Source organism: Pocillopora damicornis, chromosome 5 (genome assembly GCF_964200805.1).
Source record: "Pocillopora damicornis chromosome 5, jaPocDami1.2, whole genome shotgun sequence".
NCBI lineage: Eukaryota > Metazoa > Cnidaria > Anthozoa > Scleractinia > Pocilloporidae > Pocillopora > Pocillopora damicornis.
In genome coordinates, this window is record NC_142674.1 from 9,905,619 (window position 1) to 9,930,618 (window position 25,000).

Here is a 25,000-nt window from a genome sequence, read left to right on the forward strand (position 1 = left end):
AGCCCTTGTATGACAGCTGGTCAGTATTGAAGAAGCTGACGCAGTTCCTGTCAGGGGGAAGCAACCCAAGTTACCAAAAAATGCCTGGAATGGAGCCTCTCACCTCCCAGTTGTTGACAGCAGTCATGGTAGATGTAAAGTGTGTGCGTCATCTGGAGTCCAATCTCACTCCAATGTGAAATGTGAGACATGTGATGTTGTTCTACGTCTCAACAACGACAGAAACTGCTTTTATGTTTATCATACCTTAGATTACCAAGGAGGCACATAGATGATTGAGTTCAGTAATGTACTTCATAGCTCCTGTAAGTTGCTTATGAACATTTGTCATAGCTCATAGCTCCTGTAAGTTGCTTATGAACATTTGTCGTCACTTTGCTTATGAACATTTGTCATGGTCATGGCAACGCTATGATGCTTTGCCATTGAAGGTTTTGGGAGACAGTGCCTATAAGAATACGTAGATATTGACATTTCTCACCAGTGTTTTGTTAGAACTGGTATAACTGCCATTCTGTGTAAAAGAAATCAAAAGATTGCTAGTGTCTGTAAACCTATCTTACTGTCATGCTATTCACACTGGAGAAAGTTGTGGTTTTTCAATGTGCTTGCTGACAAGCCCATGGCACTCAGAGAGCCAACAAAAACATGTTTTTGTCTTGCTAAAAGATCAAAGAACCTTGTGAAAAAAAAAACTCAATTCATGTACCTTTAGTCTACCATTTTAGGAGTTTCAGTAAAAATTTTGATTTTTTATGACAAAAAGTAGATTTTTTTTAATTTCAATCTCAGTAAGAACAATTTCAAAGGTCATAACCATTTTTATAAACAACTTTATTGAACAGTACATTTACCCAGCTTTAAAATGATATGTAGCTTGATAGGATTACATGGTTAGTAAATATTTTACAATTTTTTAATAATTTTCTCATTCTGCATCGACAAAATTTCTTAAATTATGGCAGTCAGAAAAGAGTTAAAGTTTGTCTTCTCCTGTACAAGCCGTTGGCAAACTCCCCGAAATATTTATCAACTGCGCCGGCCAATGAATGGAACAGGGAAATTCACAACGACACCCGCCTTATACTGAATTTGTTACTCCACTTTCCCCTTGTTGTGGCATTAACACTAACTTGAGAGGTGCTGCTGATGACCAAGGCCCTGCATATCAAGCTGCAAGGCACCTACATGGACATCATGTGAGCTCATGAGGAAGTTCCACTTGCTAAGCAGCAAGTGAAGCAAAACCGCAAGGAGATTGATGGCTTCCAGCAGCACATTTACAATACTGTTGTTGCTCTGGCAAGTGAGGTCGAGCTGTCGGAGGAAACACCCAGGGTAACTGGATGGCAACTGCATAGGACCAACCCTGAGGCATCTACACCATGCGAATTCTACCACCACTCAACAGCATGGCCACTGCTTGACCACCTCCAGGTGCAACTTGAAGACCAGTTCAGTGCTGGGTTGCAGAGTGCTAGGCATCTACACCACTTTGACTATCTTGCCCTGTGATCTTCAAAGGAGGGTTGAGCCACTGAAGAGGGCTGACATTGAAGATATTCTTAATGTATGAAACAGACTTGCCATATGCCTATCCAACCTGTGTTGAGTTGCAAGTGTGGTACCTCAAATGGCATGGCAATCCCAACAACACAGAAGTTAATACAGCCCCCAAGGTGCTACAGAATACAGACAAGGTCATGTATCCTAACATCACCACACTTCTTAGGGTTGCAGCAACACTGCCAGTGACAAGTACTATGTGTGAAAGGTCTATCAGCACCCTACATTAGCTGAAAACACATTTAAGGTCAACCATGACTAACTCACAAATGAATGGCCTTGCAATGATGTTTAACCATTGGAAACAAAGCAGCCAGAAGCTCTAAAATTTGATACCATCATCAACAAATTCCCAGCTCGCAACCCTCAAAGAATGAAACTGTCTGATTTGGGTGAAAGTGGCAAAAGACTGAGCTCACTTAGCCGTCATGAAGAGCTAGATTCAGCTTCGCAGACAATTGTCTCTGATTTCACTGATTCCAGGAAATATTTGTAGAACAAAGTCCTAAGGAGTCAAAGCTACATAGTCATGGTCAAGTCAAATCAAAGTAGTAGACATATTCACAATACCAATCCCAATACCCCACGGACCAAGGTGCCCCACCTCTTCCTTTTGACTATATGTTAAACCTATTTCTTTGTGAATTAAGCTTGCCCCCTGGAAAGCTTACGCCTAAAGCGCTTGTGGTTTCGTCAGAGAAGGAGCTCCTCCGTGAACTGCGTTCCATCCTGAAGGAGTTTGTTGATTTGAAAAAAAAAGTATTAAAAATGAATCAACTCCCCTAGTGTTCAAGAGAATAATATTCACACCCTCTTCAGAACTCACAAGTGAGACATTGTGAATATTATTTGCCTGTGAAAAATTCAAGTTGCCTTGAAATCAAGGTTGCTTTCAAAATATTCAAAAACTGTTTTTTTGGAAATCAGGGTTAAAATTTAAGAGTTGCCTTGAAATCAAGGATGCTTTTCAAAATGTGCCAGAATCCCCCTTTTCTAACTACTGATCCAGAACACGAGAGGACAGAGGGGAAAAAGGAGACTTTCTATACAAGGTATCTATGATCACCCTGTGTGGAAATTCAAGGAACTTTGACTGTCCCAAGAAATTTCAATTGATGAAGCCTTTGTGCCATTCAAATTCAAAGGGAAATTCACTCTAAAGGTTAGAATGTCCGATAGGCGCTTTAAGTTTGGCGTGTAATTCTTTCAGCTGTGAGATGCAGAGAATGGCTATTGTAAGAATTTCATCATGTATGTGACTGACAGGGTTGTTATGAAACTGGTGGAAGATTTGCACCACTAAAATCATCTTCTCTATGTGGACAACTTCTGCACAAGTTCACTTCTCTTCCTTCTCTTGAAAGCAAGGGGCACCCTAGCAGCTGGAAAAGCAAGACCCATGTAGAGCTACCCTCATGACTAGCTAAACCAGACTGCCCAAAGAAAGTGCGGAGAGGTGGCCTGGCTGTCAGCCAAAGACCAGAAAATGACTACCTTGAGGAACTTTTGTGTGCCACCCTCCACCAGTAGTACCAGCTTGCATAGGACAAGATGACAGAACATCTGATGATGATGATGATGATGATAATATCACTGATATTGTGCATTGAAGGGTCATGGTCCAAGGTCATTGAGTGTCAAAGAAAGTCTACAGGCCAGACATTGTCTAGGCATGAAATGACTTCATGGGACAAAATCTTGAAAATTGGTGCTAAATCTTTTTTAAAATCAACAAAAGTGATTCACCACATGATGTGTAATGCTTTACAGCTTGGGGGAGACACCATTTTCAATTCATTGTACAAGTCATAATTCTTGAGTTACAGAACAATTTAACTTCAAAATGTAATGCTCATAAGTTGATTTTCACTTTCCAGCCATTTTTTGGGTTTTTATCGAAAAGTTGTCAAGATTTGAATTTTTTTTGGAACCAAAATCGATCCAATCCATGAAAAGCCAATGAAAATATTGGCAATAGAGTTTGTTCTCACCACAAGGTCTACAATGTTGCTCCTGGGGAAGGTCAGTGATCGAATGAAAAGCAAAAACAAGTGTGACAATCTAGCCATTTTGACAGCTTCCTTTACTTCCAAATCACCTTTAAGTCTACAGAACCAATAAGCATCGTTTCAGAAGTAAAATATTACATCAGGTGAGGAAATGAGTGAGAAACTCCTTAACCATATGCCTCATGTTTCAAGCATGCAGTCAAGTAGTGTGTTATTTGCAAGCACAAGGCCGTGAAATTGGATGCAAAGATTATGGATTCTAGAGTCTCTAGGAATCAGATGTGGCAAGAAAAAAAGAAGGAAATACAAGAGAAAAGAAGAGCACTTATGAGGAAAGCTGAGAAAATATTATTGAAAAGGTCATGGAAGCCAGAGGGGAAAGTCAAGAAGCCAAGAGCTGAAAATGACAGTATGTTTCAATCAGAGATGCCACAAAGAAACGTTGGTGCAAATGAAACCAGCAGAAGATAACTTCAGAAAATAAAGGAAAACTTGACAAACAGAGAAAGATGTTTAGAGAATGAAGTAAGCAATACCATCAAAAACAGAAGATCAAAATGTACAGTTTTAATTGGAAGGCGCACTGATCAAAGTTACTAGTACGCCATTCCTAAACAGGATGGCCAAGACATGTCCCGTTGAGCTAGCTAAGACCAGTCTCCCAGATACCGTGGAGAAGAAAGCAGAAATAATGGCTGCTATCTCAGAAAGCCCATGGACAAGGAAAGTGCAGGAGAAATTCAGACTAAAAGTGATTGCACCAAAAGCACTAACAATCTCACCCAAGGCCTTAAAGGTGTCAAAAATGACAAGTCAAACAAAGGAAGAGCTGCACTTGGAGCAGCAAAATCACTTTCTTTTGGTCAAAATGTTAAAAAAAAGTAGAAGCCAGACGATACTTTCAAGGCTCCTCACCTTGGATAGAAGAAGCATCAAGTGAGGAATTGAGAAATGTGAAATAATTTTGGAAGGTGAAGAGCCACACTGGCTTGCAACCAAACAAAAACCAGACAGGATGAGGTCACTGAAGAAACCATGGAGGTTGTTTATGATTATTGGAAAATGGTGGCAAGTAGACCAACAGGCAACAAGAAAGACTTGATTAGAAAACACATTGGAGTGAAAACGTGGGTTGAACATCCAAAGCACATGCTAGAAAAAACCCAAATGGAAGCCTACACAGAGTTTGCATCAATTCATCCAGAAATAAAGATATCTCAGCGGAAATTTGAAAACCTAAAGCCTTATTTTGTTAGGGTGGCATGGAAACAAGATAGACAGACCTGCATGTGTCACCAGCACATTGTACTTCAAATTGTTTTCAAAGACTGCATGAAGTTTAGGAAGAGATTTGTTGATGAAAGCAGAGAAGCTAATCAAGCAGTTACAGAAGTGTACACCTCAGTTGGAAATATTATTGAAAAAAAACTTTGCCCCAAACCCAAAGATCACAACTATCTTAAATTGAAATGCTTGAAAAGGAAGTGCAAAGACTGTGGAGTTCCCAGCTTGTTTTTGCTACCAGAGGAGAAAGATGCTGGCAACCACAAAGTGAAATGGAAGTGGTACGAATGTGTCAACTAGAAAACTTACCACTGATGGAAGGGACATGAAGAAAATAGCCCCTGTTAGGAACTGCTTGATTATTTCATTCAGCTGTTTGGACAGTTTCCTTATCATTCCATTCTTACAAAATGGCAAAGGGATCAGCTCTATTCTCTTTTTGAAAACCTTCCTCTTGATCAAGCCATATGCATCTCTGACTACTCTAGGGGTTTTGCCTGTCGGTTTTAAGATATATCCAGTCCCAATACTTTTGAGGTGTTTACTCTTGAGCTTTTTACTGTGGTAACAGGGTTTACTTACCTTGGTAAATTATTTGTCACTGTAAACATCAACTAATACCTCAGTAAATGCTGCAAAAGACAAAGGCCTAGCTTGCACCAGAGAAAAAGTTCAGACAAGTCTATTTTGATAACCCACATATCTGTCAAAATCCTGTTATCAGTTGACCACACCAAGTGCGACCTACTTGTCTCTTCGCAGACAAAAACTTGTCTACAGAGACAAATCTTCAGAGGTACCTTCATCCTGCCTTAAGGCAGGACTTTACGCACAACAAACAATTTATGTTTTTCTTTTAACCAAATTGTCAATCAATTCATTGAATCTTGAATAAATTGTCGTTTCACTTTTTACTCTTCTCTTTGAATATCCATTGTTGTCTTGTCATGGCTGGTCATGAATCCTGATTTTTATTTGAATTTTCCATTCTGGGACAACGGCTCTCCCTCGTACAAGGACCAAAGTCAATATAGGCCAGGGCAACTGTTCTGAAACCGAAATCATGATGATGACATGCATCCATTTCCCCATAATTTTGTGCCATCGGCAGCAGGAACGGTGGCAGCTTTGGCAACCTTTGGGTTTGTTGAGCCCAGGATTGGTCAACCCTCGTTCGTACAACCAAGTTCCAGCAGCACTGCATCTGTTCAATCCCCTTCACCTTCACCTTCACCGCCAGAGTCAATTGAAGAGGAACCAGCAAGGCCGAAAACTGGCAGAGGTTATGGAAAGTGGAGGGAACAAGAGGAGACGTCATTAGTTCAGCTACAGTGTGATAAACACATGTGACTAGAGACAAGGCATTCCAGCAATTGTGGGAGGAAATAGCTAAAGAAATATCTAAAACTGGGAATGTGACAAGTGTCCAGTGCCAGAGGAAAAGCAAACATCTCGAGGATCACTATAAAGAGGCAAAGGATCATAATCATAACCAGAAAGGAGGTGACAGAAAAACCTCACCATTCTACAACAAAATAGGTTCTGTTCTGGGGTGAAGAGACATCATGACCTTCAGTTATGTTGAAGAATCCAAGCCAAGCACTTTCCTGCATTCTTCAGATTTGGTGAAAAGCAACACAGAAAAGGACAAAGACAAGACCAATTTGGTGCGTAGTTTGAGCAGTCTTTGGCGATGTTTGGCCGGAATAAAAAGAGGGAAAGGAAGAGTAAACAGAGGGATGAGAGAAAGTGCGCCAAAACTTCCAAAGCTCCACGGAAGGAACATGATGATGAAGAATCAGCCCTTTCCCATGAGACCATAGAAACCCTTCAGAGTCAAGGAGAGAAACTAACTGGAGCACTAGAGGCCATGGTAAAAAGCCAAATGCAGCAATTGCAGTTAATGAACCAGTTTATGAACACTTTCATGCAGGCAATGCAGTTGAAAGATAAATAATTTAGCTCATGGATTATTACATCAGAGCACTACTTGCAGCTTGCAGTGATGTTATAATTAAAAAACATTTATTTTTGTACCCAAAGAATACATATAGAGAGGACAAGAAGGTAGCGATTAAAATGACTTTAAATTTTATACTTTATTAAAATATTCTTGATACCATTTGGTATTATTAAAATTTTTCATATTAGCACATCATGGGTGGCATTGTGACAATTTTTAAAAATTTTCTTGTTCAGAAACTAGTGACAATATGTGCAGTGAATTTACTATTTTAATTTTTTGAATTGATCATTATAATAGCAAATGATTTCTTTCAAGTGATTCCATATATAGTGATATTGGTACATTACCATTTTTGTACATGAATCTTCATTGATTAATCAACTTCATTCCTGGCAATACTTTTAATAACATAATAAAACTATGTTATCGCATAAACTTAGAAACTGGAACAGTTTTTTTTTTACACTGTCCTTAAAAACTTTGTATTCACATATTCCAAAGATATTCCTTTAAAAAATCTCTCAGATCTGCACAATCAGCATTTCCATCCCTGATAGGAAAATCGTCATCATTTTCATCATCCCATAAATCTGTAGCATCAATGCAAAAATTGTGAAGAACACAACATGCAATGATTGTCTGATTAGTAAAGGCTATACACCAAATGCAAATATGGCAGACCACTCGGACAGCCCAAAACTAATAGCATGGAAGCAAGGCTAGTCAGTCCTTTGATGCTTTGTTTTGACTACACATCCTTTTGCAATGCCTTCGCTCTGCTGCATACCCAACTGCAATCAGAAAGGTTACACATTGTCATTAGGAGAAAAGGTTTCCTTCTTTCTTTCCTAAAGCGCCTCTGATAAGAAAACAGTGGATACACACAAGCCGTTGGGAGGAAGGCAAGGCCTTCATAACAGAGCATTCAAAAGTCTGTTCACTACATTTTAGGTCAGAAGACCTTAGGAAGTCCATTAACAGACGGATTTATATCAAGGAAGGCAGTGTTCCTTAAAAATTTGACTGGTCAGGACCTTCTCCAAAAAAAAGAAAGGCCCAGACCGAACAGACACCGCTGCCTGCCAAGAAACAACTGCTCGCTGAAGACAACTCTTATCGCTCTGATCAGTCTGCCTCTGTAAACAGTGAATTGCAAGAAACCGTCGAGATGTCTGCCTGTGAGCCAAGTACAAGCTTCGAAGATGACACGTGTAAAACCCCAGATTTAGAAAGACAAATCGCCGAACAAAGCACAAAGATCGGCGAACTGGAAGAGAAACTAAAGCAGGCAGAAAGTGAAATAAACCTTCATCACGAAAACATCGAATTGAACGAGAAATTGGCAGAGTGCAAATGCCAACAGAAGGAAATGTCTTTGCGTTTATTTTGTGTGGATCGTTTCACAACAGAGACGTTTCATAGACAGAGACACTTCTTTTTACACTGGTCTGTCCAGTTAGGCGACTTTTATGGCCATTTTCGAGTATTTAAATCCTGGAGACAATTGTGCAAACATTCGCCCCCGTGGCAGTGTGACAGATGTCCCTGAAGACTTTTATAATTCAGACTCTGAAGATGAGGGAAATGTTCAGGCTGCAAAGAAAGGACGTCGCCGAAAGCTCAAGCCACTAGATAAATTTTTCATTGTGCTTTGTCATCTGAGAAGAGGGTTCTCAGAAAAACATTTGGCTCATCTTTATGGTGTGGCTCAGTCTACTGTGAGTCGAATTTTTGTACCATGGATAAATTACATGTACTTGAAATTTGGCCAGATATGCATTTGGTCATCAAAGGAGGTTGTGCAGGCAACCATGCCAGCTCATTTCAAAGAGAAATTCCCTACTACGAGAGTCATCGTAGACTGTACGGAGGTGCGCTGTGAGATGCCCAGCAGTTTGCTGCTCAATTCTGAGTTATTCAGCTCCTATAAAAATCATGTAACACTCAAAAGACTGGTGGGCATTGCCCTGAGTGGTGCAATTACCTTCATTAGCCAGCTTTATACTGAAAGTATCTCAGATTGGGAAATTGTTATTCAAAGTGGCTGCTTGTCACAGAAATTTGAGAATGGCAACACTGTTATGGCCGACAAAGGATTTCAAATTGCAGACATTTTGCAACTTGGAGTAAAACTGAATATTCCGCGTTTTTTTTTGAGGCAAACACTCAAAAATATCTGCCAAAGATTTTGTACAAACACAACAAATAGACCTTTTTCGCCGCTGATGTCAAAGCTGTCACGTGGTCTCTATTGGGTAAACAAGCCCAGGAAGAACAGCACTTTTATTTTTGGAAGCCATGGTTCATTACTGCTGTGTTTACGATTGTAAAAATAACTCAACTGATAAGGATTTCTCATTTCACGGCTTCCCGAAGGATAAAAAGCTCATAAAGGTAAGAAATATCGCTACAATCAACTGAAATATTTCGGCGAGTTGAACGATACCCTAGTTTGTTTACGGTGTTCACTCAGCTAGCAACATAATTTGTTGTTGTTTTTAAGGTTTGGATTACCCGAATAAAAAGAGATCCAAAGAAAGATTTTAAGGTGACTGAAAGTATGAAAGTTTGTTCTGACCACTTTACCCCAGAGGATTTTATCTTATCGGCAAATCAGAAGAGAACATTAAAGAAAGGTGCTTGTCCTTCAGTGTTTTCATGGACTTCCCAAGCACAAGAAAGGTCCTTACCTGCAAAGAGATCAAAACTTCAGGAAGAGCAAGAAATTCTAGAAGCTGAGATAACAGCCACAGCATGTGAGGTTCCTCGTTTTTTCGCTGACTTCAAAAGCACAACGCTCTTATGGTTGCATGGCCAGCGCCCTCATCATACCCTACATAAACATCATGAATATAACTTTCAGTGAAAAATTTGTACTCTTTTGAACCAATATCCTTTTTACCACCATCCAGGTGGTTGTGAAGTTGTTCTGTGGTGAACTTCGGAAGAGGATGAAGATTTTTGGTCCAATTTAAATCTTTTCTTTCTCCACGTGCGCTAACACCACTCTGAGATGCCATTTTTTTTTTGTATTGTTTACCCATTACAGACCACGTGACCTCAACACGAAAAAGGTCTATTGCTGGGTTAAGAATCCATGTGGAGAGAGCAATTAACAAGATAAAGAACTTCCTTATCTGGAAGGGAGAAATACCATTATGTTTATTCTCTGTTGTTAACCAGATGTGGAGTGTGTGTGCCTTTGTGTGCAATACACAAGATCCACTAATTTCGGAAGAGTTTGTATCATTCCAGGGAAGGGGGGAAGGGGCTGCGATATGAAACAGACAGGGATGCTTTTCATACTGTTAATTTAGGGGTCTTAGCTTCAGGTTTTGGGCCTTGCCTAGGACATTCAGGGAAAGATACTATTTTTTTACACCTGCCAAGTCCTTCTTTGGATTTGGGTGTTTTTGATCACAGAAGCTTAAGCCACTCCCAGATTGGTCTCCTTCAGGGATTTTATTCAAAATTTCCAATAAGCATTCCATCTGTTTCATATGGGAGTCCTCTCCCACATACTCTATCATTTTCATTAATCTTCTTGCACTTAAGAAGCACATCAAGAACTGGTTAAGTTATTTAAGGCTCCCTTGTTGCCTGTAAAAGAAAATGATTAAAATAATACGACTTTAATGTTCCTTTTAAGGTTTTCCAAATGCTCTCCAGGAGTGGACAAGCCTATGTTGCTGTCTTTCCTTGAACGATCCTAAGAAAAGGACCAGGCATTCATGGAGAGGATAGCTGAGGCTGATGGGCAGTACAGAAGAGAATAACAAAAGTTTTCCATGGATGCAGTGGCTATGCTTGGGAACATTCTTAAGGATGTTAGTAAAGGGAAAGAATGAAGACACAAACATCTCTTTTTCCTGTCCTGAATTCTTTACTTTACAGCTGTTATTGTTATGTTCTGTTGTCTTCATCCCATAATTTTAATTTCAAGTACAGATACTTGAGAGGTGCTTTCTATGAATTGTTTGATTATTGTTTGATACTAATTTTTTGGGTATGCTTCATAAAACTTTTAAAATTATTGAAAATAAAACAAGTGATCAGTAATAACATGAGTTGTTTCGTAAAGTTTGAGTACCTAAGTGGTGTAATTGCCAGCATCTAAAGGTGCATTTTATTATTAATTGTTCTAAGCTTTGCCCATTATTCAAGGAACACTTTTAATCAACGAAAAAATTCTGCATGAAATCAATTGATTTGCAAAGATACTATTAATTAGGAAAAATTACACATGAATTACTTTCAAAACCTTAGCAAAACTTGGGTACATATATCTAATTATATAGACCAACATAAGCCACAGTACAAGTTTCCATGAAGAATAAAGAATAGAGCATTTAAAAAACTTAGTGCTATTACATTGTTACTCGTGAAGACGTCCCACCCCACTTCTGTATTATTGACAAAATTCATTTAGGGATTTTAGCATTTAGGGATTTTAGCTGCTTTTCCGTGAGGAATTGACTTAAAAGTCGAATGTGGAAGTACGTAAATACATTGCCATAGGAACTTCATCTATTCCCTTAAAATGACAGATACTCCATAATATTGTCTTTATCATCAGATGCAGTTGGTGATACATCTCCATTGAAACTTTGATCCATGTCATCATCATCACTATCCACTATGTCTATAGGGCATGGGTCTCTGATATCTATAGAAATGCTGTGAAGGACACAGCATGTCAAATAGTGATGCCCACTCTGCTTGTCTCTTCTTCCAGTGCCTTGAAAAGGCACCTCAAGCACCCTTTCAACATTCCATAGGCCTGCTTGATAACAACTACGGCTTAACTGAGCACACGATTAAAACACACTTGGCTTTCACTTAATGTACGTATTTGCTTAAAAGGCTTCATTAGCCAAACAGATAAGGAATATGCTGAGTCCCCTACAAGCATAGGTACAATTTCCAAGCCTAAAATTTGTTTCATGGGCCCTTTCAGCTAGTTGCCTTGATCAATTTCTCGGTGCAGTCTGTTTAATGAAGAATACGAGCGTCATAAATGCTACCAGGGTAGTCAGCACCTACTTCGAGAAATCAAAATGAAGCATCTGCAACACCTTGAATCACAACATGAAGTAATCAATCCGCTCATCAACAGGCACTGTTTTCAAAGCAATATGAGAGCTGTCAATTGTGCCTACTACTTGGGGAAATGGGGACTTGTTTGTAAACAATCTAGTACTTTGTTGAACCTCTTGCTCAGTTTCTGGAAATTTAATAAATTCTTGAGCGCATCCAGCAATGGCCTAGCAAAAATCCTGTTTAATCAACATGGCTACACACCTTCCAATGTCGAATTATCATTGTAGATCTGTATGTCATCAGTTTCTAGTTGCCATAATGCTACCACCACTTGCTTGTGCACCAGAATAGATTGCCACAATCTCGTGTCATTTTTCACCATATGTGGACCAGTCATGCGAACAATATACTCAAATGTACGCCTTGATATTCTGAAGTTTTCCTTCCACCAATCTTCATTGAATGCTCCACGAAGGAGGTTCTTGAACCAGAATTGATTCCTTGGACATGACCATTCTCGTCTTACATGTCTTCTGTTTCTAATTATTTGAAGTAAAAACATCCGTTTGCGCCTCACTTTCTTGAAGTGCTGTAGCAACAGCAGCTGCTGTAATCTAGAGGCTTCTATTTGCCGCCAAAGAACTATAAAATAAAAAGCAGTGACTACAAGAGCCACACTTTTCTTTTGGTGGTGAGCATGTTTAGGAATTTGTATTTCCCATCAATTTGATTTGCTTGTGAGTGTTGACAGGCAAACTTAAGGTATTTGATCCAGTAAAAACAAGAAATGGATGTACCATGGTTTAATAACTTAACCTTGGTAAAATAAAACTGTGATATATGCTCAAGTGTAAACATGGCCTTTGATGTAAACAAAGTAATTCTTCCCGCAACAATTCTTTACAGGCATTCAAGTGCTGAGGTGGATGGCATCCAGAGCACAGAAGAGGAATCAGCAGTTTGCAAAGAGCATTTCTTTGTGATCTCTGATGACCTTGCCCAGGATCACGACTCTGTCCTTTACATCCAGAGGCTAGTTTCAAAGCTTTCAGAAGTATCCAGCTGTGCTACCAAGAAAATACATGAATTCACAGGTGGATGTGCAGAACAGTATCTTAAGATTGTTTATTTTATTTTCTTTAGTTCACGCACTTTGTTTTTATTTCTTTCATTCATTTATTTTTTCGCTAAGCATTATGGTATTATAATAATTATATTATAATACATTATGGTATTGCGCAAGTTTAAGTTCACACAGCCTCAGCCAAAGTTCAATTAGAAGTAATAAGTTCATTTAGGAGTAAGAAGTGCTTTAAGTTCGCCATCAAGTTCAAGTTGACTGACGCCTTTCCCTTTAGTATTTTCACTGTGTGGGTCAGATATGTGAGTGTTTTGTTTCCTTTTTACTCTAATGTAGTTACAATTGATTCATTTAGTGATTACACGATCCATTTCTAATTCAAGCCTTTTGTTATTATTTCCCTTGTGCATATGTTAATAAGTAGTCCGTTTGAAGCGTTACAAGTTTATAATCTTATCTATTTCAAAGTATCAGTTGTATTGTTTTCAAGCATGTTTTGGTTCGTTAAGTCCTCTCATATTTCATTTTAGTCTTGTTACTTCTCATGCGTGGAGTATGATTATTTCAATGAAGAATTGTTTTCCTGCGAATTGGGTTCCGCCCCCAAATATCTTTAGAGTAGTTTTGCTTTGTGACCCTTTTGTTTTTAGTTTTTTTAGCTTTATATTTAGTTGTATTTTGTAATCATTGTCTTCAGTTTATGAGCATTATCGAACCGTCCTCGTCGACAGAATAAATTCGTTTATCACCGTCTTCAAGTTTGGTTCTTTGGTTCTCCGTAAACTACACCCACCATTCGCCACACGTCCTGTATTCCTCGATAGTCGCTGCCACCACACAGTACAGGAGCCAGCACTGTTATGGTGACCTGTCATGTTCCCTGGCAACTCTTGAATACACAGTCCAGTGAAACTCCTTTGCCACCTCCCATGCAAAGGGAGAACAAGAGGCAGCTAGCTCTCATGTCAAACAGAAGGTGACCTCAGCAGTTCTCTCCAGGAAAGTCACACAATCAAATGAAAAAAAACATTGTAACTTTCTCTTCCAAAGGGAAAGCAGTTTTTTTTGGAAATCTCCTTTAAAGGATTAATTGATTGCATATACAAACTAGATGAGAAAGTGGCAGAAATATTCCCAGGAACTGCCCAGTATATTTGTGGACCACTTGTATCAAAACAAAGGAGGGGAAGACCAATTTATCAAGTTCCATTGGATGAACATGAACAAATTCTGGCATTCCTTTAGCTGTTTTTATTCTTTATTATATCATCAAGTTAGCTTGAAATGCGTTCAAATTGACTGAAATGACAATTTCAAGATAGGAACCAATTCCTTCACTTTCTGACTTATTTCTAACAAAAATTGATTCTTAAATAAATTTTCTAATTTTACCCCAATGTTACACCTGTGTTACCCCTTTGCACATCAGAACTGTGGTACTGATCATAAATATTTATTTTCAATTTCTCTCATTTTAATTTCTGTAGCAACAGCATTTGTTTGCCCCACAAGAGAAGAGCCACTGCATGGAAAACCTGTTTATAGACCAATATCATCATTATTAATATTAAAAAAAAATAAAGCCAGCAAAAAACGCGTGCGCCAGAAGTTAATTTTAATTTTATAACTACATAATAACATTTATTGTATTGATGTGATTGGAAAATAAAATTATACCTTGCAAATTGTTTTGACAGCATCTGAAGGATAAGTCAATCAATCACTGTCAGAGACTGCTGATTTTCCTCAGCTTGTTTGGGATTATATCATCTCAGGCATTTCTCTTGGATATGGCAATAAATGCAATGAAGGCTTCCACCAACATTTCATCTTGTCTTTGAGATTACAAATTTTTTAATTTCTATCAACTTAACTTAGGTGTTCTTGACAGTGTAATATAATCCTGTGCCTACAAAATATCACCAGAGAGACCTGTGTAGAGTAACAAAATTTGTTTAACAAGAAAAGATAAAATGTTTTGTGAGCTGCAGGTAGATATGGAAGGAAGTTATCCTGAGAGCAAAATACCATCATGCTACTTCGGGAGGTTCTTTTAGTTTCCTAAAAACCTGGCAGTCAAAGCCATAGTGAATGTCCAACAGAGAGAGAGAGAGAATCCATTCAGATATCAAAACTGTCTTGACAGTTATAAATTGAGGAGAAAGCCTGTAGTTGTGGAGAGGAAGGCAACCTGGTCCAAAAGCTATAGTAGACCTTGCCTCTTAACACACAGATTAAAACCAACCTGTTTCAGATTTTAAGTTAGCTGCTGACACAAATAGAGTTTAGAGGCTATTAGCAGACTGAACACAGCAACTGGTTTTACTCCTGTAATCTTAAAATGTATTACCATAAAGTGTGCCCCATATCAAATCACAAGAAGATTGCCTTGAGCCAGGATACTGCCAGAATACAATCAGAGGCAAAAAGTACACAAAGAAGGGAATACCTCCCAAAATTAAACTAAGAATGTTCCATGTTCAAAGCACAAAATTTTTCAGTTCTACATGGACAACTCTATGTAATGATCTGAACCAAGGTGGAGAGTAGTGTCGCGATAGTTGGAAAAACATTTGCTCACAGTTAAGGAAAGGATTTGAAAAGCCTCCCTCCCAACATTTCAAAGACCTTGGAAGCAGGAAAAGAAAGACAGCTTAGATTAAAAATTATTACCAAAGAGGGCTTTATTTATTACCATTTTGGTTAGTTTGATGTCTTAACTAGAGCTAGTCGATTACAACTAAGTAATCTTTTGTTAGTCATTCTGATACATTAGGTTTTGCTGGGCCTGTATATGCTTTACTTTACCTTCAATTACCTCAGACTTTTGTGAACACCTTTAAATCTACCATTACAGACTATTGTTGATTATTTCACATTATGTTATAAAAAGTTATCTATTACTCTCTTAAGATCATTGTTTAACCCTTTTTTCTTTTGAGTAGCTTTATTCTCTTCATATTCACGACAATGGAATATCTTACAATAATGTTTTTAATTATTCAGTCACATATTACATTTGCTTTAACTATACATATCTGTTTGTGAGAAAAATGTAAGATCTCTGAAATTCATGTCCACGCAACAGACAGATTTTAATGTCTGATGATTGCGTAAGCATGAAACTCAGAGTCACAGAAAAGTTATGTCTCATTGATTAGTTCACCCTTCAGAGATAGATAGATAGATAGATAGATATATGAACAATGAGCGTTTCTTATCTTGTGGAGCTTCCTGTGATCTGTTGACTTTCACTGATGTAGATATCATCACCAAAGTCTTTCTTAGATTATGATAATAAGCCTTCCCAGGTAGGAATCATTGGCTACAAGTCTGTAAACCAAAGGGATTTCAACCCTTTTCCTTTCCCAGCTTTGGGCTTATTTCCAATGCATTCTGCTTCAAGTTCTCCAGAGTCATTTAGGAACTTATGAAGGGCCTTGATAATTCCTTTGGCACATGGCCAACCACATTTCCATCTTGGTTTTTGACTGCCACTGCATATTTGTTGTGAGGATTGTTGAGCTCCGTTTCGCATGTTAATATTTCAGCAATCTGAGCAGATGAATTATCAAGATATGCATGGTAACCTTGCACAGTTGCTTCTAAATATATTTCAAACATAGTCGGGTTTCTTCTCATTAATCAAAGCAAGTTTGAATAACAAATTTCCTTTCTGATTGCCCTCAACACGTTGTCACAGCAAAAATCGGGCATTCTGTGGCAGTGAATATTGACTACTGACCAATAAGTTGTCCTGGTAAAACTTTATTATAAGGACAAACCATGGGCTCCATACAAAGAGTTTGGATCGTGGGCTTAAAACAAAGGCTGAACCTCTGAAACAAATGGTTTGAGCCATGAGCAGAGTAGAGAGAAGACATGAATCACACCCTTTTTGGTAGTGCAATCAAGAAATCTGTGGAGACAAGAAAAAGAGAAAAATTTGACTTCACAAGCGAATTACCAAAGTGGCCACGCAAATGTGAGAATTGCAAAGAATCCTTTGCACCAAAGAAGTACCATGACACATATGTACAATGTAAACATGGCAGCGATGTAAACTTCAAATCTAAACCTGTATCCACTCCCAGCTCCACTGAAAATGAAGAGATATCTTATGATGAGTACACACTGGTGCTTGATGACCCAGGTGTAGTGGATACAAGAGAGGATGAGCTGGCCAAACCTAAGAATAGGACAGGAAGCAGCCAGTGAGAGTCATACACAGTTGAATTCAAGGCAAAGACCCTTGAACGTCTAGATCTTTTCAGTGAACTTAAGGTTAGATGGGACAAGGGTCATCATTTGGCCCTCTATTGTGGAATATCTTTGCAAATGACCTAACCCTCAAAGTAGAAGAAAAGCTTGTCAATGTATGCTGATGATCACCAATTATTGGTCAAAGAAGAATCTGCAAAAGGTGTTGCACAAAAACTGAATGAGAGAGGAAAGAAAATATCCACATGGTACAAGGACAACTTTCTGAGGTAATTATGACAAATACAAAGCAATGCTTCTGAGAAGAACAAGAAAAACAGGTGAAAACACGAAAATCTATTGACATTGAGGGAAAAACTGGAAGATCCAGTCCAAAGCTTAAACTCTTGGGAGTTACATTGAATGAATAACTGAACTATTCTGAACATATAGGTGAGACATGCAAGAAAGCTAGTAAAAAGGTTAATGTCTTTGTCTGTTTCAAAAATATAATACTTGAGAAAGCTAAATTGACACTTTTCAAATCATTTTTTCTAGGTGACCTTAAGTATTGTAATAAAGTCTGGCCTTTTTGTAAAGCTTCAGATGCTCAGAAATTAGAAAAAATACTGGAAAGGGCTCTACAAGCAGTTTATAATTATAAGGGGGATATGTATGAAGAACTTTTGTCTAAGGCAAAGTTACCCAGTCTAGCAAATAGGTGCCTACAAGACATACTAATTCTTGTGTACAAGGTTAAGAATTCAATAGCACCACAGCAGGTATGCAGCATTTTCTTACAGCAATCTAAACCATACAATTTACCTAATAGCAATTTTGCTATACCTAGTTTCAATTCAATAGAAAACAGAAAGCACAACTTAAGATATTGAGGACTCTATTTGTGGGTAAAAAATAGGAAATGAACTCAGGAGCAAGGTGAGCCTTGCAACATTTAAAAAAGCTATATGCAAAATGAACATTTTTAATATTTTATATAACAGTTGGGGTGGGACTGGGGTCTAATGGCCGACACATGCACCGTCATTAGGCTCTTCGTATTTCTTATTCTTCTAGCCCATCTAGCGGAGCCTAGGTTCACCAGCTTGATTTACAGGACGGCTAAAGATACTAACCTGCCAGTCGGACCATCTCTCAAACTGGAACTGGTTAAATTTCGCCGGAAACATCGAGTTAAGTTCGCTGTTCAGAAGACTACTAAACATGGGCCTGTTATGATATGTCTGCCCGAAGCAGCGTTTGTCCTGCGGCCCGTCGGACTAGAAAACATCATTAGAAGTGGTGACGTTCACCCTCTACCAGGACCCTGTTTAAGTCAAGACCAGCAAAGGACTTCTGACCGAACCCGACCAACAATTGCGTATTCTCCTTCGGCTTTGCGTAATTTGGCTGCCTCTATTAATAGCGTCTCTTTGTGTCCTGAATTAAAACACCGACTCCAAGACCTGGGCATTCTACGCTTTCGGAATACCTTCATTCAAAAACACATGCCGATTCCTGTGATTTCAAGACCCTGTCAATCCAGGAATATTTACAACTCAAGATCAAGAAATTTAAATAATTGTGTCTCCATCTTTACTGCTGATTATGTTAATTCTCGTAGCTGTCCTTTTGTTCCGCGAACAATAGGAGAGGACGCACGATCGATTCCGGTCAGGATCACACCTCGCAGCGCAGTGCGTGGACCCAGTAAACCAGTAAATCGTCAACGAGCAGTGAAAGTAATCAATCTAACTAAGATTACTTCTCAAAAACGGCTCAATTACAGCTTCCCAAGTTTCTACATGGCAAATGCTCGATCGGTCAGGGACAAACTGGACGAGTTGACTGCTCAGCTTTTAACGTTTCACATGGATATTGCAATTATTACGGAGACTTGGCTGCATGACTACATCGATAATAACATCCTTACCATTCCAGGTTACAACATCGCGAGACGTGACCGCCACAACCGAATAGGGGATGGCGTGTGCGCGTTCGTGTCTTCAGAGATACCTTTCAAGCGTAGATCTGACTTGGAGTCTCCAGAACACGAGTGTTTGTGGCTATGGTTACGCCCTCATCGTCTACCACGCCCACTATCTGGTATTATATGTGGGGTGGTGTATTTTCTTGTGGCCTCTGCGCAAGTGCAGCGAGATTGCACAATGTACATCATAGAAACACTAGACTCCGTAAAGACTTCTTATCCAGACTGTGGTGTAGTGTTATTAGGCGATTTTAACACCCAGGACATCTCAGACATGGTAGCCAATCATAACCTAAAACAAGTAGTTATCAGACCCACTCGGGGCAATAGCATACTAGACCTTATTTTAACGGATTTTAGTGAATACTATAGCGAACCATTTGTCAGCGCGCAATTAGGGTCTTCGGACCATGGCTCTGTTCACTGGAATCCGCTTTCAATGAACCAACTAAACCCACTGTGCGTTGAAAAGAAAAGGATCCCGATGCGTCGGTTTCCTCAGTCGGCAATAAGCGCTTTTGGGAGGTGGGCGTGTTCACACCGTTGGTTCAGTGATTTAGAAGTAGACGGAGACTCACCATCAGTTGACTCTCTCACTGACTCATTTACTAAGGATCTTTCATCAGCCAGCAATATCTACTTTCCGTCCAAATACGTGAAGATTCATCCAACGGACAAGCCTTGGATGTCACCTGAGATTAAGGCTCTCATATTAGAGCGCCAACGCGCCTATCTAAATGGCCCGGAGGAGAAATGGCGTCGCCTTAGAAATAAGGTCAGAGAGGTTATCACCCGCCGGAAATGCGAGTTCTATAAAAACAAAGTTAATAACCTCAAGAGCACTGACCCGAGGAAATGGTGGAGTATGGTGAATAAGCTTGCAGGGAAGGCTAGCAGCCCTAACGAACTCAGTTATACTGACGAGGAAGGCAGAATTATCTCTGGCGCGACTCTCGCAACACGCCTTAATGAGTTTTTTGTATCTGTAATATCTGACATTAAGCCACTTGATACAAGTGCACTGCCCTGCTACTTACCATCCCCTCAACCGCCCGTAATCGAGACACAAAGGGTCTACAAAAAGCTACTCGCCATCAGCGCCTTTAAGGCCCCTGGGACCGATGGGATTCCGACTCGTATTTGGAAAGAATATGCTGCTGAGCTCGCTGAGCCGATCACGCGAATATTCAACACCTCTATTGCATCAGGCTCCTTCCCTACTGCATGGAAAGACTCTAATGTCACACTGGTACCCAAGGTTACGCCCATAACCGGTAGGGAAGATTTAAGACCTATCTCCCTAACTGCAATCGTCTCTAAAGTCCTGGAGGATTTCGTAGTTGAATGGCTAATTGAGGATGTTGTGCACCTCATCGATTTCAGCCAATTCGGCTGCCTCAAAGGAACTTCAACCATCTATTGCCTGTTGGATATGATGCACAACTGGTTGTCCTCTATTGACAAACCAGGTATGTTCTTAAGGGCCTGCTTCCTAGATTTTAGTAAGGCTTTTGACCATATTGACCACACTATCTTAGTCAATAAACTCATCCACCTTGGGGTCCGTGGTTTTATTATCCGTTGGATTTGCAGTTTTCTTTATGGCCGTCGCCAAGCTGTTAAGATTAAGAACATTGTATCCCCTTGGTTGCCCGTGCACGCTGGAGTCCCGCAGGGCACTAAGCTTGGCCCCATCCTGTTCCTCCTGATGATTAACGATCTCGCGATTGAAACTCCATTACTATCGAGCCACTGGAAATATGTAGATGACTTAACAATATCCGAGGTCATCCCATCAGGCGGTACATCGTCCCTTCAGAAAGATCTTGACGCCATTGCACAGTGGTCGTCGCGCAATAATATGAACCTCAACCCAAAGAAGTGCAAGGAACTTGTGATTTGTTCGCTTAGAACACGGCCAGATCTTAGCCCCTTGTGCGTCAATGGACGTCCCTTAGAACGGGTCTCCTCACACAAGGTCCTTGGAGTCACTATCAGCGACACTCTTGGGTGGAATGAGCACGTGCGTGAGATTGTCTCCAAAGCCTCAAAACGTCTTTACATCTTAAGAGTGCTCAAGCGGTCCGGAATTCCACCCGAAGACCTTATTAACATATTTTATGCCTTGGTACGATCGGTCCTCGAATACGCCTGCGTCACTTGGTCTACTAGCCTACCAATTTACCTCAAGGACATGATCGAAAGAGTTCAGAAAAGAGCTCTGCGTATATTATTTCCGGCGCTGAGCTACAAAGACGCCATTGTGGCTGCAAACTCCACTCGCTTAAATGTGAGAAGAGACGAACTCTGCAAGAAAGTTTGGGACGGTATCTGTGTGCCTGGGTCACGGCTGTACCACCTTATTCCACCAAAGCGCACCGATTGCCACGTTTATGAGTTGTGCAACAAAAACCATGTATCACTCTTTAAATGCTGGACCGAAAGATTTAAAAAATCTTTCTTTCCAACAATGGCGTCTAACGCCCAGTTCCTGTAGTCAAGCAAACCTAAGCATTTTTCATTGGTATATAACTACTGACTCTTGTAATTCCCAGTCCCTTTAGACTCTTAATTTTAAAGTCAAATGTAAGATTTTCGTATTTTTTAAATATTTAAAGTATACTTGTAAATTCACATGTATTTCACCACTTGGGTGCTATTTTTGAATACTTTTAATAAACCTTCTTTAACAGTTGTAAGTGTACTGCATTTAAGTCTTAACCAAAGTCCACTCTCTTATTTTACTGATTTTTCTTTACCCCTTTCCCGTCTGACTGTGCCATATGGCACTCACATGTACCACCCCTCAAATTCCCAAGCATGCCATATGGCACTGTACAAAATGGTAAGTTCTACGCAATGAAAAATGCTTATTTTCATTGTTTCTTCTGGCCTATTGTGTTTTAATCAATAGAGTTAGAGTAGAAGCTCAGTTCAAGCCAACTCTCAGGGGTGGAGTTCCTATGAATTTATTGAGAAATTGTGAGCTGAGATTTGTTTGTGTAGTTTTAAAATGGCAGTGCTCTTTGATCCAGATAACAAGGAAGAAGAGTTCATTGGCTTCACTACTGAACCATAGTTTGAAAGAAATAATCACGAGTCAAAATCTGACATTTCTGTTTCATCAGTTGACACAGAGAATTTGTCAGATATTGATCTTCGCAATCAGGAAAGTGGCAAAGAAGATGAACAAGCGTGGAACGAGGATTCTGGTCCAGTTGTTGTGAATCTGTTCATTGCAAATACCAGCCTGGTTAGGGACGTTCAAGGTTATTCAACCATTTACTTGTAATCTAATGTTTAAAGACAGCAATTTTGATGGAATTGCAGAGGAAACAAATGGTTATGCACAAAAAGAAATGGACCCTGCTTGGTGTAAAACTGATGCCAAAGAAGTGAAGGCATTCTTTACATTAAATATCCTGTTAGGGATTAAACAACGGTATCCAGTCAAGTCGCCAATAGTTCAACTTGCCAACGCCAACTTGCTGACGTGTAAAATCAAGTGGAGATGTCAGCGAGTTGGTCTTCAATCCAGTACAACTTATTAGAAGACAGACATATAGGAAAGTGAAAGATATTTAGTGAAAAAACAATTTTGCTTTCTTCCAACAAAGTTTTCAAGGATTTCATGGCAAATAAAGCAAGGTAAACATTACCAATGAATATAAAAGCTTCAGATGTGAACGAGTTGTGTGACAATACTGTAAAGACTCATCATGTCAGTCAATCAGACTATTTTAAGAAAACTTGGCTTTCTAGACAAGATCTTTAGTAGAAAACACAATTCTTTTTATTTCCAAAAAAGTTTATAAGGATCTCAAGGGGAAGAAAGTAAAGTAAACATCGCCAATGACCGAAAAAGCTTTAGACGCGAACAAGTTATTGTGTGACAATAAGTTGTACTGGATTGAAGACCAACTCTCGATTTTATACGCCGGCGAGTTGGTGTTGGCGAGTTGAACCATTGGCGATTTGACCGTAATTCTAAACAACTGCCTGAAGTCTATTCATACTGGTCCACAAATCAGGTTCTTGGAGTCCCAGGAGTGCAAAAGATTTTTCTGAGGAATTGATTTGCCAAAATATTGCAATATCTTCATCTAAACGATAAGAGAAGAGGATTGCCAGGTGGGCATGCAAACCACGACATTATTCAAAAAGCGACCTCTTCTTGATTCTGTTTTAGAGGCTATTAAAAGTGAGTACAAACTGTCGAAAAACGTCTCAATCAACAAGGCAACAATTCCTTTTAAAGGAAGACTTTACCTAAAACAATATATGCCGTTAAAACCGGTGAAGAGGGGAATTAAAGTGTAGGAATGCGTCGAACAGCTTTGTTTGTGATTTGAAGGTCTACACAGGAAAACAACACAATGGTAATCCCAAACAAGGACTACTGGTAAGACACCATGTTGTCCACAATCTCACTCAACCCTAGGTAGGCAAAAACCATCATGTTTTTGTTGATAATTTTTTCAATTCTCTTGCTCTCACAGAAGATTTGCTTCGAGATCGCATTTATATCTGTGGAACTGGTCGTGGAAATCAACAAGGCATCCTGCGGAAAATTGCCCCTTCGACTCAGAGTCACACAACTTGGCATTGGCCCATAAAGTTCTCCAAAGGTCGCTGTAAGTGCTGTTCAATGGAAACAAGGAGACATGGTGCAGAGTGGCTTGTGGACTTTGCAGTAAACACATTTGTGTAGACTGTTTTAAGAACCATACCACAGAGGATCTTGCTTGAACATTGGCACTAAATTTTAAAACTCAAGCTTGTAAAAATTTGGATTTTTTGTAGTAATTTACTGAAGAATTGACAACCGAATCAGTCCAAAATAGCACTAATAATTCTATATCATCTATTTCCTTCCTTTAATAGGTTAGTTAGATGTAGTTTGTCCTGAAATATAACAATTTTCTGTGAGATATCGATGAGTTCATGAACAACATGGATGGTTTTCGTTGAGATTTCTATTCACTTAGCTCGAGTTCTTAATTCAAAATACCCCATTCCAAATATATCTATATATAGATTACTTAATATTTTAATACATATTTTATAGTTTGTATATTTCAAATTTATATCTAAATGTATATAACTTGTTATTAACACTCTTTTATATACATTTTTGGTTGGAGTGTCCCCAATTAGTTGTAAAGCTAAATACAAAGACACGTTAATAAAGTTTATGTATGTGTATGACAGCTGATGGCTTTGATGATGATATGATCAGACCTCAAGGGCTAGAGCCATACAGTTTCAATTTTTTTCATTTCTTCTAATTGCTCATTAGAGTGTCACAGAGAACTCCAAAAAGAGCAATACTGTAGGTTGACTGCTTGGAACTGTTTATGAATGTACTGTATTTGTCCCAAGATTCTCTTGGTGTTATCTTTGAAATGGCATTTCAGAGAACTGACAATGAGTTTGTTTAGGCAAATGTTTTGTTAAGGACACACCTTCCCTGTACTTCTTTTAGGCATTGTGGTATAAATAATTTATATTGTATTATAAGATTCCTATTGAAATACAAGGACCTATTTTAGTAACCTTGATAGCCTAAATTTGTTTTAAGTACCATTTATATAAGAACCTTTTTAGGCTGAATTAAAAACTCCAGGCTCTTATGTGTGGGCTTCTACTGTATATCAAGTCCATTAAAACTACTCTGTGCCAGCTATGGCAATGGCTTGAGAATTCACAAAGAAACTTGCAGCCTTTCTGAAAGTTCAGGTCAAGTGCCAAGAATGTGACAGAACAACCTTTTCAACCTTCTTGCAACAAAAGTAATTGCAAGAAGGTTGAAAAAAGCATGCAGTTCACACTGGCTGCATTTTGACAAATCTGTGTTTGCTGGA

At 39.1% G+C, this 25,000-nt stretch overlaps 1 protein-coding gene and 3 pseudogenes across 2 annotated transcripts in view; 3 read left to right on the top strand and 1 right to left on the bottom strand.

Moving 5' to 3' along the window:
- Positions 1-25,000, bottom strand: part of LOC149045100 (uncharacterized) — a 56,358-nt pseudogene that overhangs the window by 21,210 nt on the left and 10,148 nt on the right. The window lies entirely within an intron of this gene.
- On the top strand, positions 3,828-7,213 carry LOC149045102 (uncharacterized; annotated as a pseudogene).
- On the top strand, positions 7,303-8,547 carry LOC149045103 (uncharacterized; annotated as a pseudogene).
- LOC149045104 (THAP domain-containing protein 1-like) lies at positions 9,118-10,068 on the top strand. The gene is made up of 2 exons (XM_089206588.1): positions 9,118-9,219; positions 9,329-10,068. Exons 1-2 carry the CDS (start codon positions 9,124-9,126, stop codon positions 9,689-9,691), a joined length of 459 nt encoding a protein of 152 aa, XP_089062714.1. The 5' UTR covers positions 9,118-9,123; the 3' UTR covers positions 9,692-10,068.